Source organism: Micropterus dolomieu, linkage group LG19 (genome assembly GCF_021292245.1).
Source record: "Micropterus dolomieu isolate WLL.071019.BEF.003 ecotype Adirondacks linkage group LG19, ASM2129224v1, whole genome shotgun sequence".
Classification (NCBI taxonomy): Eukaryota; Metazoa; Chordata; class Actinopteri; order Centrarchiformes; family Centrarchidae; genus Micropterus; species Micropterus dolomieu.
This window is the reverse complement of record NC_060168.1, coordinates 29950711-29968999: the sequence shown is the minus strand read 5'-3', so window position 1 is coordinate 29968999 and position 18289 is coordinate 29950711. Positions and strand designations below refer to the sequence as shown.

Here is an 18289-nt window from a genome sequence, read left to right as displayed (position 1 = left end):
AAACACTTAACATTTTCTTGTTAAAATGTCATGACAAGAATATATACAATTAATTATCAAATTAAAACAAGAAACTTGAATGTAGTTTGCATGTTCTTTTTATAACAAGAACCTTCCATTTGTTGTATGCTAATTACCAGGTTCAAAATCTTATTTAGGGGTTGTACCAGAACAGGTTTACATGGTTTTATTTAAAAAAATAAGAATACACTGTATTTTTGTCATACTGCACATAGCTGTAGCTCCTCTTTTCACCCTGTGTATTGATGGCTTCATTTTTAGCTATGGAGTGATGCATCTCACCTCTACAAGATCCTTGTCGGGAGTTGCACATGCGCAGTTCCTAGTTAAGGATTACTGTAGGGCAGCTTTGGTTCAGCTGTATATCCCCTTACCAGCTTAGCAACATGGACTGGAGCAAGAGCTTCAGAGTGGTGAGTTACTAATTTCTAACAAATGTATCTTTCATCCATAAAGTTTTAAAGAGGTGGTATTATGCTTTTTGACCTTTTCCCTCTCCTTTATTGAGTTATATACCTTTTTTCCGCACGCAATAGGTTTGTAAAGTGAAAAAGCCCAAAGGGAGTTCCCATCTCCCACAGAAAACTCTGCTCTGAACTGCCTGAAAACAGCTCGTTTATAGTCCAGCCGCTTCCCTGAGATGGGAAATGCGCCTCATATAATGCTCGCCAAGCGGCTACTCTGACACACCCTCAAAAACACCAGTGGAAAAACACTGGGCTGCAGCACACAGCTCTCCTCTCCCTTCCAAACACTAGCTACCCTCCAGTCAGTGGACATAAAGTTGTTACTGTGATGTAGAGACAGAGCTCAGTTAAAACTTTATGGATGAAAAATACTTTTGTTACAGATTAATAACTCACCACTCTGAAACTCTTGCTCCAGTCCCTGTTGCCAAGCTGGGGTGCGTTTCCCCAAAAGCATTGTTGCTAACTACGGAAGCAACTTCCTTGGTTGGAACTATGCAGTTGCGACGCAACTGTTTCTCAAAACCCAAGGTGGTATGGAGGTAATTAAGTTGGTAACTTACAGGGTATGAACCATCGTTAAGTGACGCAGGAGTTCCCCAAAACCCTAGCTCTGACGAACTGCCGTCAAGTTGCATAGTTCGAACTACAGCTCCTGACCTGAGCTTAGTTCACGGTGACTACGTCACAGATCGCAGAAAATGCAGTGTTAGGAGGTGGATGTAATGTGTTTTAAAAAGGGAATGTTAGATAATCCTGCTGTACAAACATATTTAAGTTCGAGATTCTTTTAAATGTAGTTGTATAAGTACTTTCTATCTGTAGACCATCTGCGAACAACAGGTGTTTTTCTCACAGATTACCCATCTGTTCGCAATACCTTAATTTAATATTAGTTACCCAGTACAAAGTTTAAAGGACAAAATGGAGATTGTAAAGACAAGACACGGAAAATGGGTGTTCTCTAGTCTTAATTACAAACATAAATATAAAAAAGCGACAGCATAAAATTCATGAAAGTACTGAATAAATGAATAAATCCCTGAGAGCTTTTGTTGCCATTATAACAAAGATAAACAGAGAACTCACAGAAGTCGAACCCGTGTCAAAATAGAGAACATCCTCAAGCTCAGCCAATTATCACACTGAGATATTTTCAAGACCTAGATATCAGTTGCAGCCAAGGGATTCATAATAGTGTTAAAATGTTGACACGAAGCTACTTGCAGATTAAACCTATTTTACTAAATGTCTTGTAATCGCTAATAGTTCTTAATTTTTTCTTCTAAATTATAGCCTCTATTTAGACTAAATAAAATGATTAGGTTATATATTATTTATATTGTTGATTTCATTAACACTAGTGTTGATTTTCTTGTTATTGCCGGACTATAATATGAAAAGCCTAAATTATAAGTTAGCAGTTCAAACCACGGTGGTACCAACAAGGTACAACAGTTTTGGGAAACGGTCGTACTTCAGATGTTTGTTAGTTTAACGATGCATCGTACCAACATAGTTCAATGCTACCTTCCGTGGTTGTACGGGAACTGCACCCCTGGTCGGCAACATGTAGCCTACAGCTGAATCGAAGCTGTTTACTGTCTTCTCACTGGCCCGCCCTTCTCTGCTTCTGATTGACTAGAAGTGCTTAACTAGGAACTGCGCATGTGCAACTCCCAACAAAGATCATTTAGAGACAAGATGACAAAAATATGGTGTTTTTAGAAAATTAAACCATGTAAACCTGTCCTGGTACAACCCCTAAATATGATTTTGAACCTGAAAATGAGCAGAATACCACCTCTTTAACTGAGCTCTGTCTCTACATCACAGTAACAACTTCATGTCCATTGACTGCCTGGTGGGTAGCTAGTGTTTGGAAGGGAGAGGAGAGGTGTGCTGCACAATACTTTGTCTGGAATTCAGATCACAGAGAAAGGTGCACTCATGACAATTTTGCCATCTTAATGTTACTGCTACACATTTAAGTCTGCAATATAAAACTGCAATATTCTTCATTGGAAAACAGCAGCTTTGTGTGGACGAAAACAGAAAGGAGTGAAAAAGATGAATTTGGTTTTATGTGCGATTTGTATATGAGCAGACTCAGGGTCATTGAGGATCGACGTGGGGAGGAAGGGGTATGAAAAGCCACCTCTATAAAGGTCATTGGAGCCATCACTCAATTTAACAGGCACTGTGTGGGGGCATTTCTGACACACACACACACACTCACACGTTGCATTCCTGCTTTCCAATCCACTAACCTAAATCTCCCTCTCTCCCATTTACACACTCACATAAACCCATGCAAATTTACAAGCCATAACACTCCCCTTTTATACTCACATGTGTTGCAAATGTAAATCAATCTCACAACATACACACACACACACACACGAACACGCTGTCTCAGCCTGCAGTGCAGCATTGCATAAATTAACTCTCATCTCCCTCCACACCGTAACCCACTTACAAGGTTAAACAGCTAATTATGGACCTTTCCATTAATAACATGCACAAATCCACAGAACTACACACATGCACAATATCTTTCCCTCACACACACGATTCCACTGCATTTTGCACATTACACTGGATCGATCTCTGTCTCACACACACACACACACACGGTCAGACATGTGACAGATTGATGCTTCTGCAGCAGGACGCTGTCACATCGATCAGTTAAAGCTTCAGACACACACAGAGATTGTAAAGTTTAATTAAGGAGATTAACGCACACACACTCACACTTTGGAGTCAGATCATTTAAACCAGTAGCAGCAAACTGAGGTCGATTTGACAGCCAGTCTAATTGTGGCCTATTGTCTATTTCTGTACAAGGAGCACTTGAGCTGCCTTGAAATATAATAAACACTGACAAGGCCCTAAGATTGATGCATTAGTTAAGAAAATATTAACGTCATACAATTTATTATACATAAAATTTGGGTGGTGCTCATATGAACGATGCATCTTAAAGCGCTGAGGAGCTTTGAATTAGGAGAGTTTTAAGAGAATCAATTTCTGCCTCCTTCATATGCAAATGTATGTAGATGGTTGCTTCAGCATCTAATCAGACACCTCGGCACAGTAGATTCTGTGTAGTGACTGTGAAATTTCTGTCTTGTAAATACAGGCAATCAATCAAATCAATCACTCAATCACCTGGAAGAACAGCTGGCTCGTGACTCTCAGTGGCCGGCCCTCTGGGGTGTAGGAGTGTCTTCTCATTGCTGTCAGATCCTCAGGAAGGGTCACGTGCGGCGAAGGGGGCGGCTCCTCTGTTGCCTGGTGATAGCGAAGCAGCTTCGAGGAAGGAACGTACCCTCTTCTGCCTGCATACAACATACACAGGTAAAGGAGGTGCCGTCCATGTAAAAGCTGTTATCAAGTAATATATATATTAGGGTGGTAACTAATGATAACTTGCTTACTCAATTAATCTGCAGATTTTCTCAGTTAATAAATGCCATTTTCATCAGAGGCCAGCTGACGTTTTGAAATTGCTTGTTTTGTCCAACTGACAGTCCAAAACCCCAATTAACTACCATATGTATATCATAGAGGACCACAAAAACGTTTTGAGAAGTCAGTAAATTGTAATTTTGCTTAAAGTTATAACTTAAATTATTTATCATTTCTTCACATTAAATTTTATTACTTTTGTATCATTTAGTCATTAACACACTTGTTAACATTTAAAACTACATTTCAAAAACGTATTAGTAAAGTATGTATCCTAACTTGTATGTAATAAATTCTAAGTGTTTGAATCAATTTCAATTTATCTGCCAAAGTTCCAGGTTTCCTAACCTTTACTCATACAGTCTGTGCCTTTACTAAACATGTGTACTTGTGTTAAGAGTGCAATAACAACAAACACCCAAAAGATGGCGTCAAAGTACAGTATTTCAGAAAAGCTGTACTGGCATTGCAATATTTTTTATAGGAGCATGTGTCATTCCTGAGAATCATGTATTTTAACCTCACTGTGGTCTGTGGTTCTTACTCTCCACATCTGTAAATACAGACAGTAAATGGTTCCTAATTAATCTCCGTCACATATAAAGTGTCAAGAAAATAGAGCATTATGTCTCATAACAGAACATTGTTCATTCATATCTTTAAATCTCCACCACGGAAAACACATTTCCCCCCCAAACAAGAATAACAGATAACTATCAATTGCATTCAAATGTCAGAGGTAATGCCAGCACTTCTGAAAAAACAAAAAAAAAACAGCATGGACAGAAAAAGCTAAAATGAATAAAAAGATAAAGAAAAGATCTACAGTTAAATAAACTTAAACTTCCAAGAAGAAAACATCACAGTATAGCCAAGACTGCCTCAGCAACAAATAATAACTTGACATAAGCAACGAAGATCAAGACAAAACAAATAAGAAAAACAGGAAAGGTTTTAATTAGTTACCCAGTAGTTGGATCTTACCTCCTGCATCGACCAGCCATCTTCGTTTGTCTCCGCGGCTATCTTCCTCAGTGATAATGGCCACCAGCTCCCCTTTGGCCAGGTTCAGGTCCAGGTCCCGGCTGGCCACCGCCGTCCCGATCACCTGGTAGATTTTTCCAGAGCCGTGCTTATCTGTAAGTTGCTTCAGACGGCGCTGAGAGGATGGACTCAGAGGCTGATAGAAGAAAAGCACGAGGCAGAAGAGAAATGAGAGTGAAATGTAAGGAAATCAATATTCATTACATTAGGTAAAAAGGACAAGATAGGCCTGAGCAGAATAGAAAATATATTAACAAAGCAGTAATAAAGTCATCATTAACTCTGTGATTTTAAATGTGTTGAACAGGTCAATCAAACCTTATCGTGCACATTGAATTACCTAAAAATATGCCAGGCTGAAAATCAGACACATTTAAATTTAGACAAACGTGTGGGGGTTATATTTCTTACTGACGACTGTGTGTGCTTACATGTTAATCTGATGTCACACCCAAAAACTGGAATCTGATCTCTTCAAGTTAAGTTTAAATTCTTTTCTTAGTAGAAAATAGAAAAGTTTTAGTTATAGCTGAAAGCCTTAATTCTGAAGATTTAAGTCATTTAAATTAGAGAGTATCCTGCTGTTCATGAGAATACAGTAATTTCACCAAGCCTTCACATTTCTACCTTAAATACTGGTTTGAATGAGCAAAACATTTTTGTTAAAATTATGAAGAAAATGTTTGTTATCCTGAAGCATAATGCACATTTAACACGAATTTTAAAAAAGGATTCAAGTGGGACTGTGATTTTGCACGGCAGGCTGACGATTTAGCAAAAAACATTTCCAGTAACTAAATATATGTGAAGATTGTGAAGTCTTTTAAGAAAGTTGCAGAACAAGAAGAAGCACATTCTTCTCATCTATGAGTAATTACACATGAATGATGTAAGGCTACAGATATGATTATGACTTGGCAAATTCTTTCAGCTTGAACAACATGTTGGACAGTTACAAAATTAGAACCTGTCAGAAGCTGTTCCAATCTAATCTAGGTTAATCTGATATACGGTAATTATAACCTCTGACAAAACATGACATGACTGTGCAATGTTTTTCTGTGCAAGTTTCCTGGCAGTTTTAAGGCAAGTGACCCAATTTAAAACATCTGACAGGTAGTCAAGCTGAAATGACATACGTTAAGAAAACAGGTCAATAATCAAATCAATACTAAAAAATGGTTAACAACATTACACAACATTAATCTACTTATAAATAGGGCTGTACTGAATAGTTCAAAGCCTTAATGATAATGTTGATATTCAGACCCCCAATGTCTATTCATCATGCAGTGTGCAATGTGTGATGTCGGGACTTGGGACTATAAAAATGAAGCACCCAGGTGTCTGTACATCACTATCTCTATCTCTCTCTTCTGCTCTTTGTCAGGTGTGTGTGTCTGCCTGACCGACTAAGACAGTCTCATTTAATCAGCTCTATCACTTTATTCAAATTAGGGATTTTGATATGACGACAGACATTCGAAGCTTCACTCAAAACCCCCATTAGAAGCTTTGAATGTAAAAAAGTAACATTTGGTACAGCCCTACTAACAAACATCACCTGCAAACCTATTTTACAACAGAAAAGGGATTCCTGGTACTCATACACGCACATTCTGGTCATTTTACTGATATGATTCAATGTATATTATAAATTATATGGTCACTCTTGTTGCTACCAGTGTTAGGCAGTTTGTATGCAGTTGTTAAAATTACTCAAACATGAAAGGTTGTAAAGTCATGTGTTAGAAGTGTCTTATATTAAGTAACTTTCATACAGGACATGTCTCCTGTGACAGTTTGCAATGCACCTTCTGTGGCATTTTTGTATTGTGGAACATGTAGTGTTTTGTACCGAACGTGTCAGGCTCATATTTCTTGTGCACCTGCTGTAGTCTGTGACACAAGGAAATGTGATGGAAATATCCAATGTCAGTTTGTTGTGTTAACTGCTGTTTTAATAGTATTAAGTTGCAGTCCAGTGATCGCTTATCTGTCTGGTAACATTTTATCCATCTTTGTCTTAAAAACTAGGCCTGGGTTTCAGAGGGTTAATGAAGTAATCGATACATGGACACAAGTGATCCTCCAGTATTGTTGGTTAACAACCCAACATAACACATTGTGACACAACAACTATTTAAGTTGCTTTTGTACCAACCTGGACAAAGGGCGCCTTGAGCGTGTCCTCTACACTTTGACACAAAGTCTGCAGCCTCCTCGCACCTTCCAACACTGCAGACTCGGCCCACCCCCAGAATGCACTGGGGTCAAGAGAGCTGTGAGGAAGCTGGAAGAAGATAGCGAGATGTTTACATTCTCATTATGTACTGTACATCGCTACTTCATGGTGTGATTTTTTTTCTTGTTTGGATTACTGATTAGCCATAAGAGGTAAGTAATTTATTTCTCCACCTCACTTTCTCAAGAAAGCTCAGCACCCAACCTGCTGTCCAAATGTTGATCTGTTTTTCTGCTTTACCCTATCATCAATATAAAGGCTTGAGTGGATAACACATCGTACATACAAGGTTACCTGTTGTGCAAAGCTCTGGAACAGTTGCTCCATGTCTGAGGTGAGGTCTTTATGCAGACAGCTGAACGTCCCTAACATGCTCCAGATCATCTGCAGAGCCAGACCATTAAACTGAGGAAGCTCATTGAGGAGCAACGTGTTGATTGTCCTGTAAGAAAAGGAGGGACTTACATGTAAGTCTAAGTCAGCTATAACCAGAACTGCAAAAAAAGAAAACTCAACCTTAATTTTTTAAGTCATACTTCAAAAGGAGGAAGTTGTAAAAATAGAGCTACTGTCTGGTTTGACACTGACTCAGACAGACTGGGCATTGTTAGTGGAGTGGTTATGAGTCAAACAGCTGAAAATATTTCAGTAAACAGTTAATTATAATTTAAGTGGTTCCCACACTGCTGGTGAAAATAAACTGTAAAATAATCCTGGTAACAAGTCCCAAGTAAAACAGTATTGCTTACAAATCTGAAAACTCAACAGAACACAAACTTCTTAGTAGCTGTATCCAAGTAACAAAAGCCTGGTATTGTGACAACACTAATAACAATGAAGGTAACACGACTCAACAATACTAGAAATGTCAGAAAGCAATAAGCTGCTTTGGGTAACTGCCAATTATTTCAGACTGATCGGACAATCAGTTTAAAAAAATACAGTGGTATTGTTTTTTTCATCTTCCCTCTAACAAAGAAGCAATTTGTTCTACTAAATTCACAAGTATACATATTCATAAGTATATGTATAGTTGGCACAAAGACTGCATCTTGTTACAAGCCACTGGCTCAGTATTTGGTCATGTCTCTTACACCCCATGTAAAATGTGAAAATAACTTTTTCTTTAGAGCACTAAGGAGTGACCACAGTCAGGTGATCACAAGGTGAAGTTCAGTGTCTTGGTCAAGACTTCTATATGGACAGATGCACTGACTTTCTGTTTACATTGACATTCAGATTATGCCGTCCACTTTTCACCCATCTGTCCAGCCTGTAATTTAAAACAATCCCCTCTCTCTACCTGTACGTGTTGGCCACTGCCTGTTCCTCATAGCTCAGACTGGATTTGTCACAAATCACTTCATAGTCGAGCAGCTTGTCCAGTCTTTTCCTGATCAGGTTCCTTGGGCCCACCAGGAGGTCACGGAGTGCACACAGCGGCTTGTGGATTAATGTCCTCATCCTCTTCTCCTGTATGGAAGAACAGATGACGCTCATCATGAATATAATTTTTATGTAAAAGTCATGCATTTTAGCTATAAGTTAAGTAAAGAATTTGACTACTACTCATGGGTAGAACTAAGGGCAGGGCCATGCAGGCATTGGCCCCAGCTGAAATCTGATTGGCCCTTGTAATGTCCCCTGTTCACTTCAGAGCACTTCATTGGCTAAATTTTGTACTGAAAGCATAGGCATAGGGATTTAGGGGGCTTGTACTTGTTCCTTCAACTAATTAACATTTTTGTCTGGCACCTGGATTTTGTGTTTGTTCTTTTAAAAGACAGACAATTATGCTCCAAGTTGGTATGCTGTTACATAGGTTTCATGGTTATTTACATGCATAAATAGTCACCAAAATGCAGGAAATGAAGTGTCAAGTGTAAAACTAACAGTTTCCTGGGGGTGAACCCGCAGACCCCCCTCATAATACCAGGCCCTGCAGTGTAAAGTATGGCATCTGATTTTGAAAACTCCTGGAACCGCCCCTGCTACTACAGGTGTGTGGATGCAAATGTCAGTTAGACTCACAAATGTTGGAAGAATCCACTGTCTGAGGGCGGTAGTGATCTCCTTGTAGCAAATAGGTGCCTTCTCTCCATCCATGTCCAAGTCAAACTCCTCTGTTTTGCAGGCCAGGAACGCCTGCAGACCAACAAAACAGAAGGAGCTGTCAAACCCTGCTCAGGTCTCTGACGTCTGTTAGGCTCATTTTGATAAAAGATTGTGGGATCACTGAATTCACAAGTGTTTGCTTGTTTCCTGGCTTGGAAAAAAAAAAAAAAACAACTGGCCTCATTAGTTGGAAAATGTGAAAAAGGATGAGAACACAGTGCTGATTGTTGTAGGCTCAGAATAGAGGAAAAACAGTGTCAGTGTGATACTTTTAGAGCGGAAAGGTACACAAACACAGACACAGACACCTCAAGGACTTCAGAACCTCTGAGTTTACACAGTGTGACTCATAAACATGTTCAAGAATAAATATCCAGTTATGTTTCACTTATTCCATTTCTCCACTCGTCACTAGTGACCAGAATGTCAACAGTTCAAGTATTTGGACAGGCTGCTGCAATCTGAAATCTGGGGAATGATTAGATATGCACACTCTTTATTCAAGACCCACAGGTCTTATTAAGCAAGGTGCTTAACCTTCAAACTTGCTGTTTGTTGTACTCAGTGAATATGTGGAATATAATTAGTATGAAGGGAAAAAGAGCTGACAAGTATTACATAAGTTACGTAAAATTAATTCTCCTGGCATCCAAAGTATGATTTTCTAATATATTAATGAGTAAACATCAGATTTGATGTTTACTCATTAATATATTTAGCAAAATGCTAGAAAATGACAAACATCTCTTTGAGATTATAGTGCTGCTACATGTCAGTTCTTAAAATAGATACAAACTCTCAAGTGATATATGAGCAGCAGTTTGTAGACTGTGATAGACAGTCTGCAAGGTGAATGTAAACAAGGAAACACACACAGAAACAGTGAACAGCTACACTGAGGAACTCCGCGCCTTGCTCAAATATTCCTGACAGATAAGGTTAAGAAAAAAGACTGGCTGATCTTTCGATTTAATTTAAAACTATAACTAATAAATATGCTAGTAACAAGTTTTAACATATCAACAGCATCATGTTAAATGACAGGCTTTATTTTTTTAAAGAGCAAAATGTACAACAAATCCAGCGTACCTGTAGGTGGTGCAGATATGTCTCTATGTTCTCAAGGAGCTCCAGGATCCCATGATCCAGGACATCAAAGAAACCTTGCAGGGCATCAAACTCCTCATCCACAAGCTAGAGCACAACACACAGGGAGACACATTTGTTATACAATTAGATAAAAAGATGCTTTATTTCCCTGTATGTCAGCCATGGGGCTTTGATCTGTAGGTTGCAAATACAAGATGACAATGTATATGTAGTCTTTTCTAAGCTCTGTAATTGCTCTCATTTCTCCATCCTTAGCCTTTACTTTTTATTCAAATACCACTCGAAAGCATTGCACTGACTTGTCTTGTGATTTTAATGTTTAAGGAAGCATATTTTGTAGAAATAAACCACTCAAAAACTCTCAGTTTAAATGCTTAAAATATACTGTAAATAATAGTAGAAAACATTCTCTCTTATTTGCTTTGGTTGCAAAATGTTGGCTGTTAGATGTTCTTTAGCTGCTGGCTCAGCACCTGTGGGATGATGCAATATGTTTGGGAACCTATGGTTTCAAATACTCACTATAATCACTTGTACCAAACCCCAGATCCCTGTAAACACGGATTCCCATGTGCAGTTATGCAATACTGGTATATTGGTGCATTTTGTCAACACAACTTGTTTACTTTTTCTTTCCAACATTTACTGCTTTTCTACAAAGTCATCCAATGTACATCATTAATTTATGGTAATACACAGAAAACTGGGCTTTGCAGAGCTTCAAAGTCTGATTCCTTTTTTATTCTACATGCAACATGAGGAATGTAAAAAGATCAAAAGGCAACGTAGGAAAATGTAATCCAGGCCAGAGCCAACAGCAGGTTCAATAAACAGTCATATCATGTTTTCTCAGCAGGTTAGTCACTTCTCTGATTAATTATTACCTACTGCATTGCAGTGTTTACTGGAAGATTTCTAATTTCTCAGCTGTCTGGAAGAGCTGCCTTGAGGTACAAGCATCGTACCTGTAACATGTTGCTTCTTTGGTTTATGTGGGTTTAGTTCTCCTTTCGAATACCTAACTCCAGTGGTGGGTCCGGGGCCAGTTACAGAGCTACATCTTGGAGATGGCAAGGATCCTGTGTTTCACTTCATCAGGAAGGGTGTTATTTAAACTAGGGCCATTAAAGTTTTATCCTACCTTAGGTGCCATTCCAGTCTCATGTTTGATGTACTGGCTGATCCTCGTTGTCTTCTTTACGATGCTGTGAGTGTTGAGGCGGTTGAACTTGTCCTTTATGGTCAGGAATTCTGTCTTCTTGTATTTGTCCGCTACAATCACAGTATGAGGGACAGTTAATCCAGAGCACAGTACCATCGTCTTCCTGTTGTTCTACATAGGGAATTGAATCCTTGCCTCTTGCTGTGTCAATGCCTTGCTGCACTAATTGGATCACAAAGGACCATACCATAAAAGGGAATAATCAGCTTATATGATAATAGTGGACTTGATGGTAACCCGCCTCACCAACTTCTCTGAAGCGTTTGTACTCATTGATGCGACAGTTCAAGGCGATGGACGTGTGAGCGGTCTCCTCCAGAAGTGCATATGCTGGGTGGGATCTGTCAGTGTGTTTCTGGATGGTCTGCAGAAGGAGGGGGTAGCGTGCAATCCGCTGCACCGGCATCACCAAGAAGAAACTCAAAGAGGTGGCATTCACTTCAGGCCTAGAGATAATGAATGGCAAGAATGAACGGTCGTAACTTCAGGACCAAAATCAACAATCGTTACACGGTCTATTGGTCTATTGTTTATCCAGTTGTAAATTTGCTTATTTTTTTGGTTTAGGCAATATTGCAGTGTGAAACAACAGAAGATTATTAGACCTACGCTGAGCTCTTGATGACTTTGACAATCTCATTCCAGAGCGCTTCCTTCTGTTTGTAGCTGTTCTCCACCACTGTAACGTTGTTGTAGTTGGCCAGGTATTCCTTATAGGCTGCTTCAATGTCTGAAGACAGGCTGAGGAACGAATTACCTGTCAGGAACGCAAAAAATATTTTTACTCATATATATATATATATTTATTCATGCCTGTAAAGACACCACTAGGATAACAAGTAACAACTTTAAAATGATCACAGGTGCTTAAAATAAAGCTGTACCCTTCATTTATTTGATCCAATATTAAATTGGAGAAACCTTGGAGGATTCCAGAAATCTTGCTGAGACAGTAAATTTCTCTGACAACAAGACGTGTGAAGCTTTTATTTGTTTCCTCTGTGAGATCAGCAACGAATCTAACCACTTCCTGGTGGAAGGCTGAACAAGCTCATGTGGTCAGGTTGCAATGACAACCCCAGTAAATAAAATGGGAGATTTGGGGCTAATACTGATTAAAATAAATATTAAAGTGAAAGTTTTATCTCACAGAGTGTCTCCAAGAAGAGAGGTTCTCCAGGCTGAACCTGCTTCTGGTCCAGCAGGCTGAGGAGTTGACTTGACACATCCATCACATCTGCTATATATAGAAACATGCTGTCCAGGTTGGCAAGAGGTGGCTGCAGGCAGAGAGAAAGAAAACCTTACTAACTAATTTACTGTATGTACAGATATGCATACTGGATATTAGATAATTAAAACAGAAAACAAAAATATTATGTTAAATGCCAAAGCCAACAAAAATGATTTTGGCGGTAAAGACAACTGGAAGTACTACCTAACATGGTATTATTAGCATCAGTATACTATCCTTCCAAAAGTGAGGTTATTTTGAAAACTTTGTAGAGTTTACATGTAAAATGTATTTACATATTCAAATGAAATGTCTTTCTTTTGCAACATATGCATGTGTGTCTGCTCCCTTACAAGACAAATGCTAACGCACAGCTGATGAAGGAGCCTTTGTTGAGCTGCATTCTATTCTAATGAGGGAACAGTGGGTGCTGCTAGGAGACTGAACAATCTGCACATCGCCACAGAAAACAAACCAGCAACTTTCCTGTCTCACAATGGCACCATTCTTTCACGTATTGATTCTGTTTCTCTTTGTCAGCCGTCCTTCAATCTGCTGTTTCTCTCCGTCCTTCTTCCATCACATTTTTAATACCCTTTTCAACTCCATCTTTCTTTCAATTTTTACAGTACATTGAAAAAATGATGTGATTTGTATTTGCTTAGACGTAGCAAAATATAGAAATTAATATACATAAACGATGGAAAAATTTAATGGACCATATTACACAGACAAATCTCTTTCCTAATGTCTATTTCACCAACCATTTCTCTATTCACCAGTTAATTCCCTTCCCTTAACAGGTCATCAGCCCATAATTTAGCCCATCCACTCATTTCTATTTTCATTTCCTTCTCTTTCCCTTCATCTACCGATCCCTCGGTGTGTTATCATTTTTCTCATCTACAGCTCAGCCCTTCCAGCCCATAAACCCTGATTCAATTATGTTTTACGAGGCCTCAATTCATTACCGCTGTGATAATAAATGATTATTTAGAAGTACTAAGCAATACCTTAGAAGTAATGAAAAGTTAATGATTATAATCCACCAAGCAGCCTCCACATTACAGTTCCTCTGGATGATACAGCGCCCATTCAGCATGTAGTGATTACTTTTTTACTTAAAGGCACAATCAAAAGGGCTGTCCTACAACACATCCAAACACAGAAGTAAACCTGCTATTGATTGACTGCCAAGATTTAATGACTTAATCTTTTAACACTAAAGAACAACTAAATCTATCTCTTCTTTGTCAGAGGGAAACTATCATAACAGAGACAGAAAAGCCCAGTGTTTTTGCTTTTATCACCCTACTAGTAGTCAACCCTCTGTTAACGTAGCATTTTTTTCCCTCTCACCGCACAAGCGCTTCATCCCAGAGCTCCCAAACTTTTTTCTGCCAGAAAAAAAATACACTATATGGACACAAACCTTTATGTGTGATAAATATTCTACACGCAGGATCAACTTTCTTAGCTCCTTCTGGAGCAACTGACTGAATACCATAATCTTCTTTAGTGAATGGAAGAGAAAATTCAGTCAGAAGCTCTGTAGAATAGTTAAGTAAGTGGACCTGGATTTGGATACTTACTACAGATATGTGTTGCCAAAGGTAAGTATGCATCTCCATCCTCTAGATATGACACAATCCTACCGTAAAATATTTTACTTAATATCCTAATAAATAGCTACCCCATGAACCAATAGTGTGGTAGTTGTATGTTTAGTAAGTTGATACTATAACAAACAATGAATGAACTAAATTAGGGGCAGAGCACCACAGTAACAGATGGAAGTTGTGAGATGAAGATTAAAAACAGCAATAAGAAAGATTCAAAAAAATCCTGCACACTGTCAATCATTTGTACTCACTTTAAGTAAGAGATTTTGGTAGTAAATAAATACCTATAGTTTTTAATTCAACACACAAGTTTATATGACTTGTACTGAAAAGAAGTGTTAGTTGCACTTCTAATTAGTAGTATAAATTTAACAATGCTACTCAATGCAGCAAACACTTCATTCATACCTGTAGTTTCTCTAGGTTGCTCCTGATGGTCACAGTGCTAACTTGCAGTAGTCGCAGGTAATTCCTCTCAGACTGGACCAGTTCCTCTATGGCCAGCATCTGTCTCTGGGCTGCCCTCTCTTTAGCTGCTGCTTCCTCCTCTTCAGACCTCTTTTTGGCCTCTTTTGCCTCCTCCGCCAACATCTCCTCTGATATTGAGTTCTCCTCTGAGAAACTATCCTGCGAGGAAAGCCTTAAATTTCTTTCCATAGTGGAAGCATTTGTATCTACAAGTTCTGAGGTCACAGACACATCTGACTCCTCCTCTGTACTGAACGTCTCTTCTCCGAATTGATCGTTCTCTACGATCCCATCCTTCTTCTCCTGGAGCTTCTCTACAGCTCCGAGGGGAGACAGGGCAGTTGAGGCCGGTTTAGGGAAAGCCAGTGTGAAAGAGGAGGGCTGAGGCCTCCTGGGCACCTCCATGCTGGTGATCACTGGCAAAGAGAAACACTGTTTAGACAATGTGTTTTCAGGTTTAAATTTTATTTTTGTAACATATCTTCATAAGTAACATATGCTTTATCTCTCCAACATTATAAAAAACAATTTATTGACATTTAAAAGCATATAGAGTGTATATCAAGTTGAGTAAGGGGGAAAAGATGAACCCCTTGGTTTATAATTAGGACGCCCATCTTAACAAGATATACATTCCACCATTATTGACCGTTTGACTTCAGTTCAATTCAATTCAAATTAGCTTTATTGGCATGTTCTCAGTATGAAGGAGAACCGTTGCATGGTGTCAATTTCCTCATTCCAGTGTGGACCAGATGGGTGTACAATAATACTGGATGACAAGGAAAAGTCTGCATTACCAAGAAATCAAATTAAAAATTAAGTATTTTAAGTAGTTTCAGTATTTCAGTCACCCAAAGAAGGTTAAAATCAAGGCCAGTTGCCCTGATCTGGATGACTGAGAACCTTCACAGACATATTTCAGTCACCTAATTGTGGTGACGTAAGCAACAAAAAAGATAGCAACAAAATAAATACATAAATAAATAAACAGGTCAGTTAAAACCCAAAGGCAAAACTGTAACTAGAAAACACAGACATACATAACTTCTTCCGTTTAGTGAAATGCGTTATGAACTGGGATTTTACATTGGGAATGTGTGTTAAACTTAAAAGATCAATACAGAAGCAGTAGAAAACAATCAGCGCTCCTCCTGTACGTCTGTATCAGCACTGCTGTGTTGTCCAAACAGTGCCTGAGACATGCCAGAAGTGGCACATTTTCATGAGTAGGTGAGGCAATACAGATTGTAGGAGCATGAAACATGTTAATTTTGTTGCAGACATTCAGTTTTATATAAACAACCTTTCAGTATGAAGTAGTAGTGTGAGGTGAGCTATCGTCCTCAAACGTCAAGAAAGAGTTCAAGAAAGTATTTCGAAACATTTGGTGCTAGATATATCTTCCACAAGAAACTTTCAAAACTTTCAAGGCCGATAACGTAACTGTTTTTGATCCAACGAAGTGAAGTGGACTCATTAAGGAGGCTATTATAACTTCTTAAAGCAGCTGACAGCAGCACAGCTGCAGATGAGATGCCTTTGTTTGTTTTAACTTCCCACAAACATGCAGAGAGGGGACATGTATTGTCATGGATCCTCTGAGGTGGAACACCATGTGTTGGCCCACCGGGAGGCTGGCAAGCTGCTTACAGAGCGAATAATGCTGCCACCGCTGTGACTATTAGCCATTACATGGTTAAGGTGAACAGTCTTCTTTGGTTTTAAAGGACAGGCTCAAATGACAGATTTATTTTTGCCTCAGTGATTAAATTATAATGTCTGTGTGAGGAGCTGCTCGTGACAACATCAGTAACAGGACTCAGAGTTTCTTCCATGAATCATATCATCACGTTTTGTTTTTTTTAATACTAGCACCAGTATGATAGCAGAATTTCAATACAGATGCCTTTGTGATACCTTACTTTGAGAATTATGAACCTGTTTTACTACACCACACTCTACATACTGAAGTCAGTACCAATTAACTAGATGTTCAATATCTAGCCCTATGGTTTGATAGTGTACAACTATCTATTAACATGTTGCACCATTGCATATTTTAAATCTTACCTGTTGCATGGATATTTTACGGTTTTATACACTCAGCTGCTAGTTTAGCTAAAACTACTGCTTTCACTTTTTGTTTTAGAGAGGTGTTTTTTTCAACTGTATTGAAGGCAGTAGTTTGTGGTTATATAGAGTTATACTTAGAGGTGATACTGCATGGTTACACTGGACTGCATTGTGTTTTTCAGATGGCCACCAAAATAGGATATTGTGACTGTCATTTTGATCTAATCCTACCACAAAGATTCATCTTTTCTTTCCAACAAAAGGTTTAGGGGTTTAGCAGCATAGGGGTTTAGCAGCATATGGTGACCCAGAGTTCAGGATAACTAAGATGTACGACTTGAGCTGGATATCAAACCTCAATACTTTTTTTGGGTGAAAACTGAACCAAAAGCTGGCATTGAATACCTGCCATTATATATTCAATATATTAAAAAATGATCTATTTTGTTTTGCAAAGTTCTTGGCAAACTGCTTGTGTAAAGACATAATTAAGCATTTGAGAATTTTGACTTGTAGAAAAACATGTTTACATTGCTAAAAGTAAAGCATTCAAAACCATTTTGGTGCAGGAACCGAAACTCAGCTTTCATCTGTAAGCTCTTTATGAAGCATTTTGTTACAACAATTATGGCACACAAACACACAGCAAAACAGAAGACTTTAAATCCCAATCTGACCGAAAAACTTTCTCTACACCCCAAAACAAGTGTGTCAGAGCTCCAGGCTGAAACATCTGCTGCCCACAAGCCAAAGCAAAACCACAGCAAACTCTCCATAATCCTGATGATAGCAGTGTGTATAACAGTGACAGAGTATCATTAAAAACATATGCATGAGATCAGGCTATCATTACCTTGTGCAAAACCCCCAATTCAGCAGTGTTGAACCTCGATCTCCCCTCTCTCTCTCTGTCTCTGTCTTGTTGTGCTCTGTCCCAGCTGAAGCAGAAATCTGCTGCAGAGGCGCTGCTGCATTGAAAACACACACACAAGCACGCTGGTGTAACTTTCTCCAGTGACTCACACACATCGGGCGGCTGCTGGGACTCTTGTGGCAGGAGTGTGTGAGTGTTTATTCACAAGTGTGTGAGTGTTGGTGTGAGGAAAGGGGGATGGGAGTGGAAAGGACGGTGGGCTGGCTGTTTTGTAGAGGAAAAAGAAGGTGGGGGGGGGGGGGGGGCTTTCCCCCCCA

The 18289-nt window shown here is 39.0% G+C and overlaps 1 protein-coding gene across 4 annotated transcripts in view; it reads right to left on the bottom strand.

Annotated features, from left to right (window-relative positions):
• arhgef37 (Rho guanine nucleotide exchange factor (GEF) 37) overlaps positions 1-18289 on the bottom strand; it is a 30759-nt gene that overhangs the window by 5655 nt on the left and 6815 nt on the right. For 2 of the 4 annotated variants that reach the window (XM_046031269.1, XM_046031270.1), the window contains 13 exons: positions 17952-18066; positions 14963-15438; positions 12849-12978; positions 12308-12455; positions 11945-12144; positions 11618-11748; positions 10456-10560; positions 9283-9396; positions 8555-8724; positions 7546-7693; positions 7171-7299; positions 4947-5142; positions 3663-3832 (listed from right to left, as the gene is read on the bottom strand). In XM_046031269.1, the coding sequence (XP_045887225.1) occupies positions 3663-3832; positions 4947-5142; positions 7171-7299; positions 7546-7693; positions 8555-8724; positions 9283-9396; positions 10456-10560; positions 11618-11748; positions 11945-12144; positions 12308-12455; positions 12849-12978; positions 14963-15427 (2106 nt within the window). In that variant the 5' untranslated portion in view covers positions 15428-15438; positions 17952-18066. The remainder of the gene's footprint in view (positions 1-3662; positions 3833-4946; positions 5143-7170; positions 7300-7545; positions 7694-8554; positions 8725-9282; positions 9397-10455; positions 10561-11617; positions 11749-11944; positions 12145-12307; positions 12456-12848; positions 12979-14962; positions 15439-17951; positions 18067-18289) is intronic. The other 2 variants (XM_046031271.1, XM_046031272.1) reach the window with 2 other exon arrangements.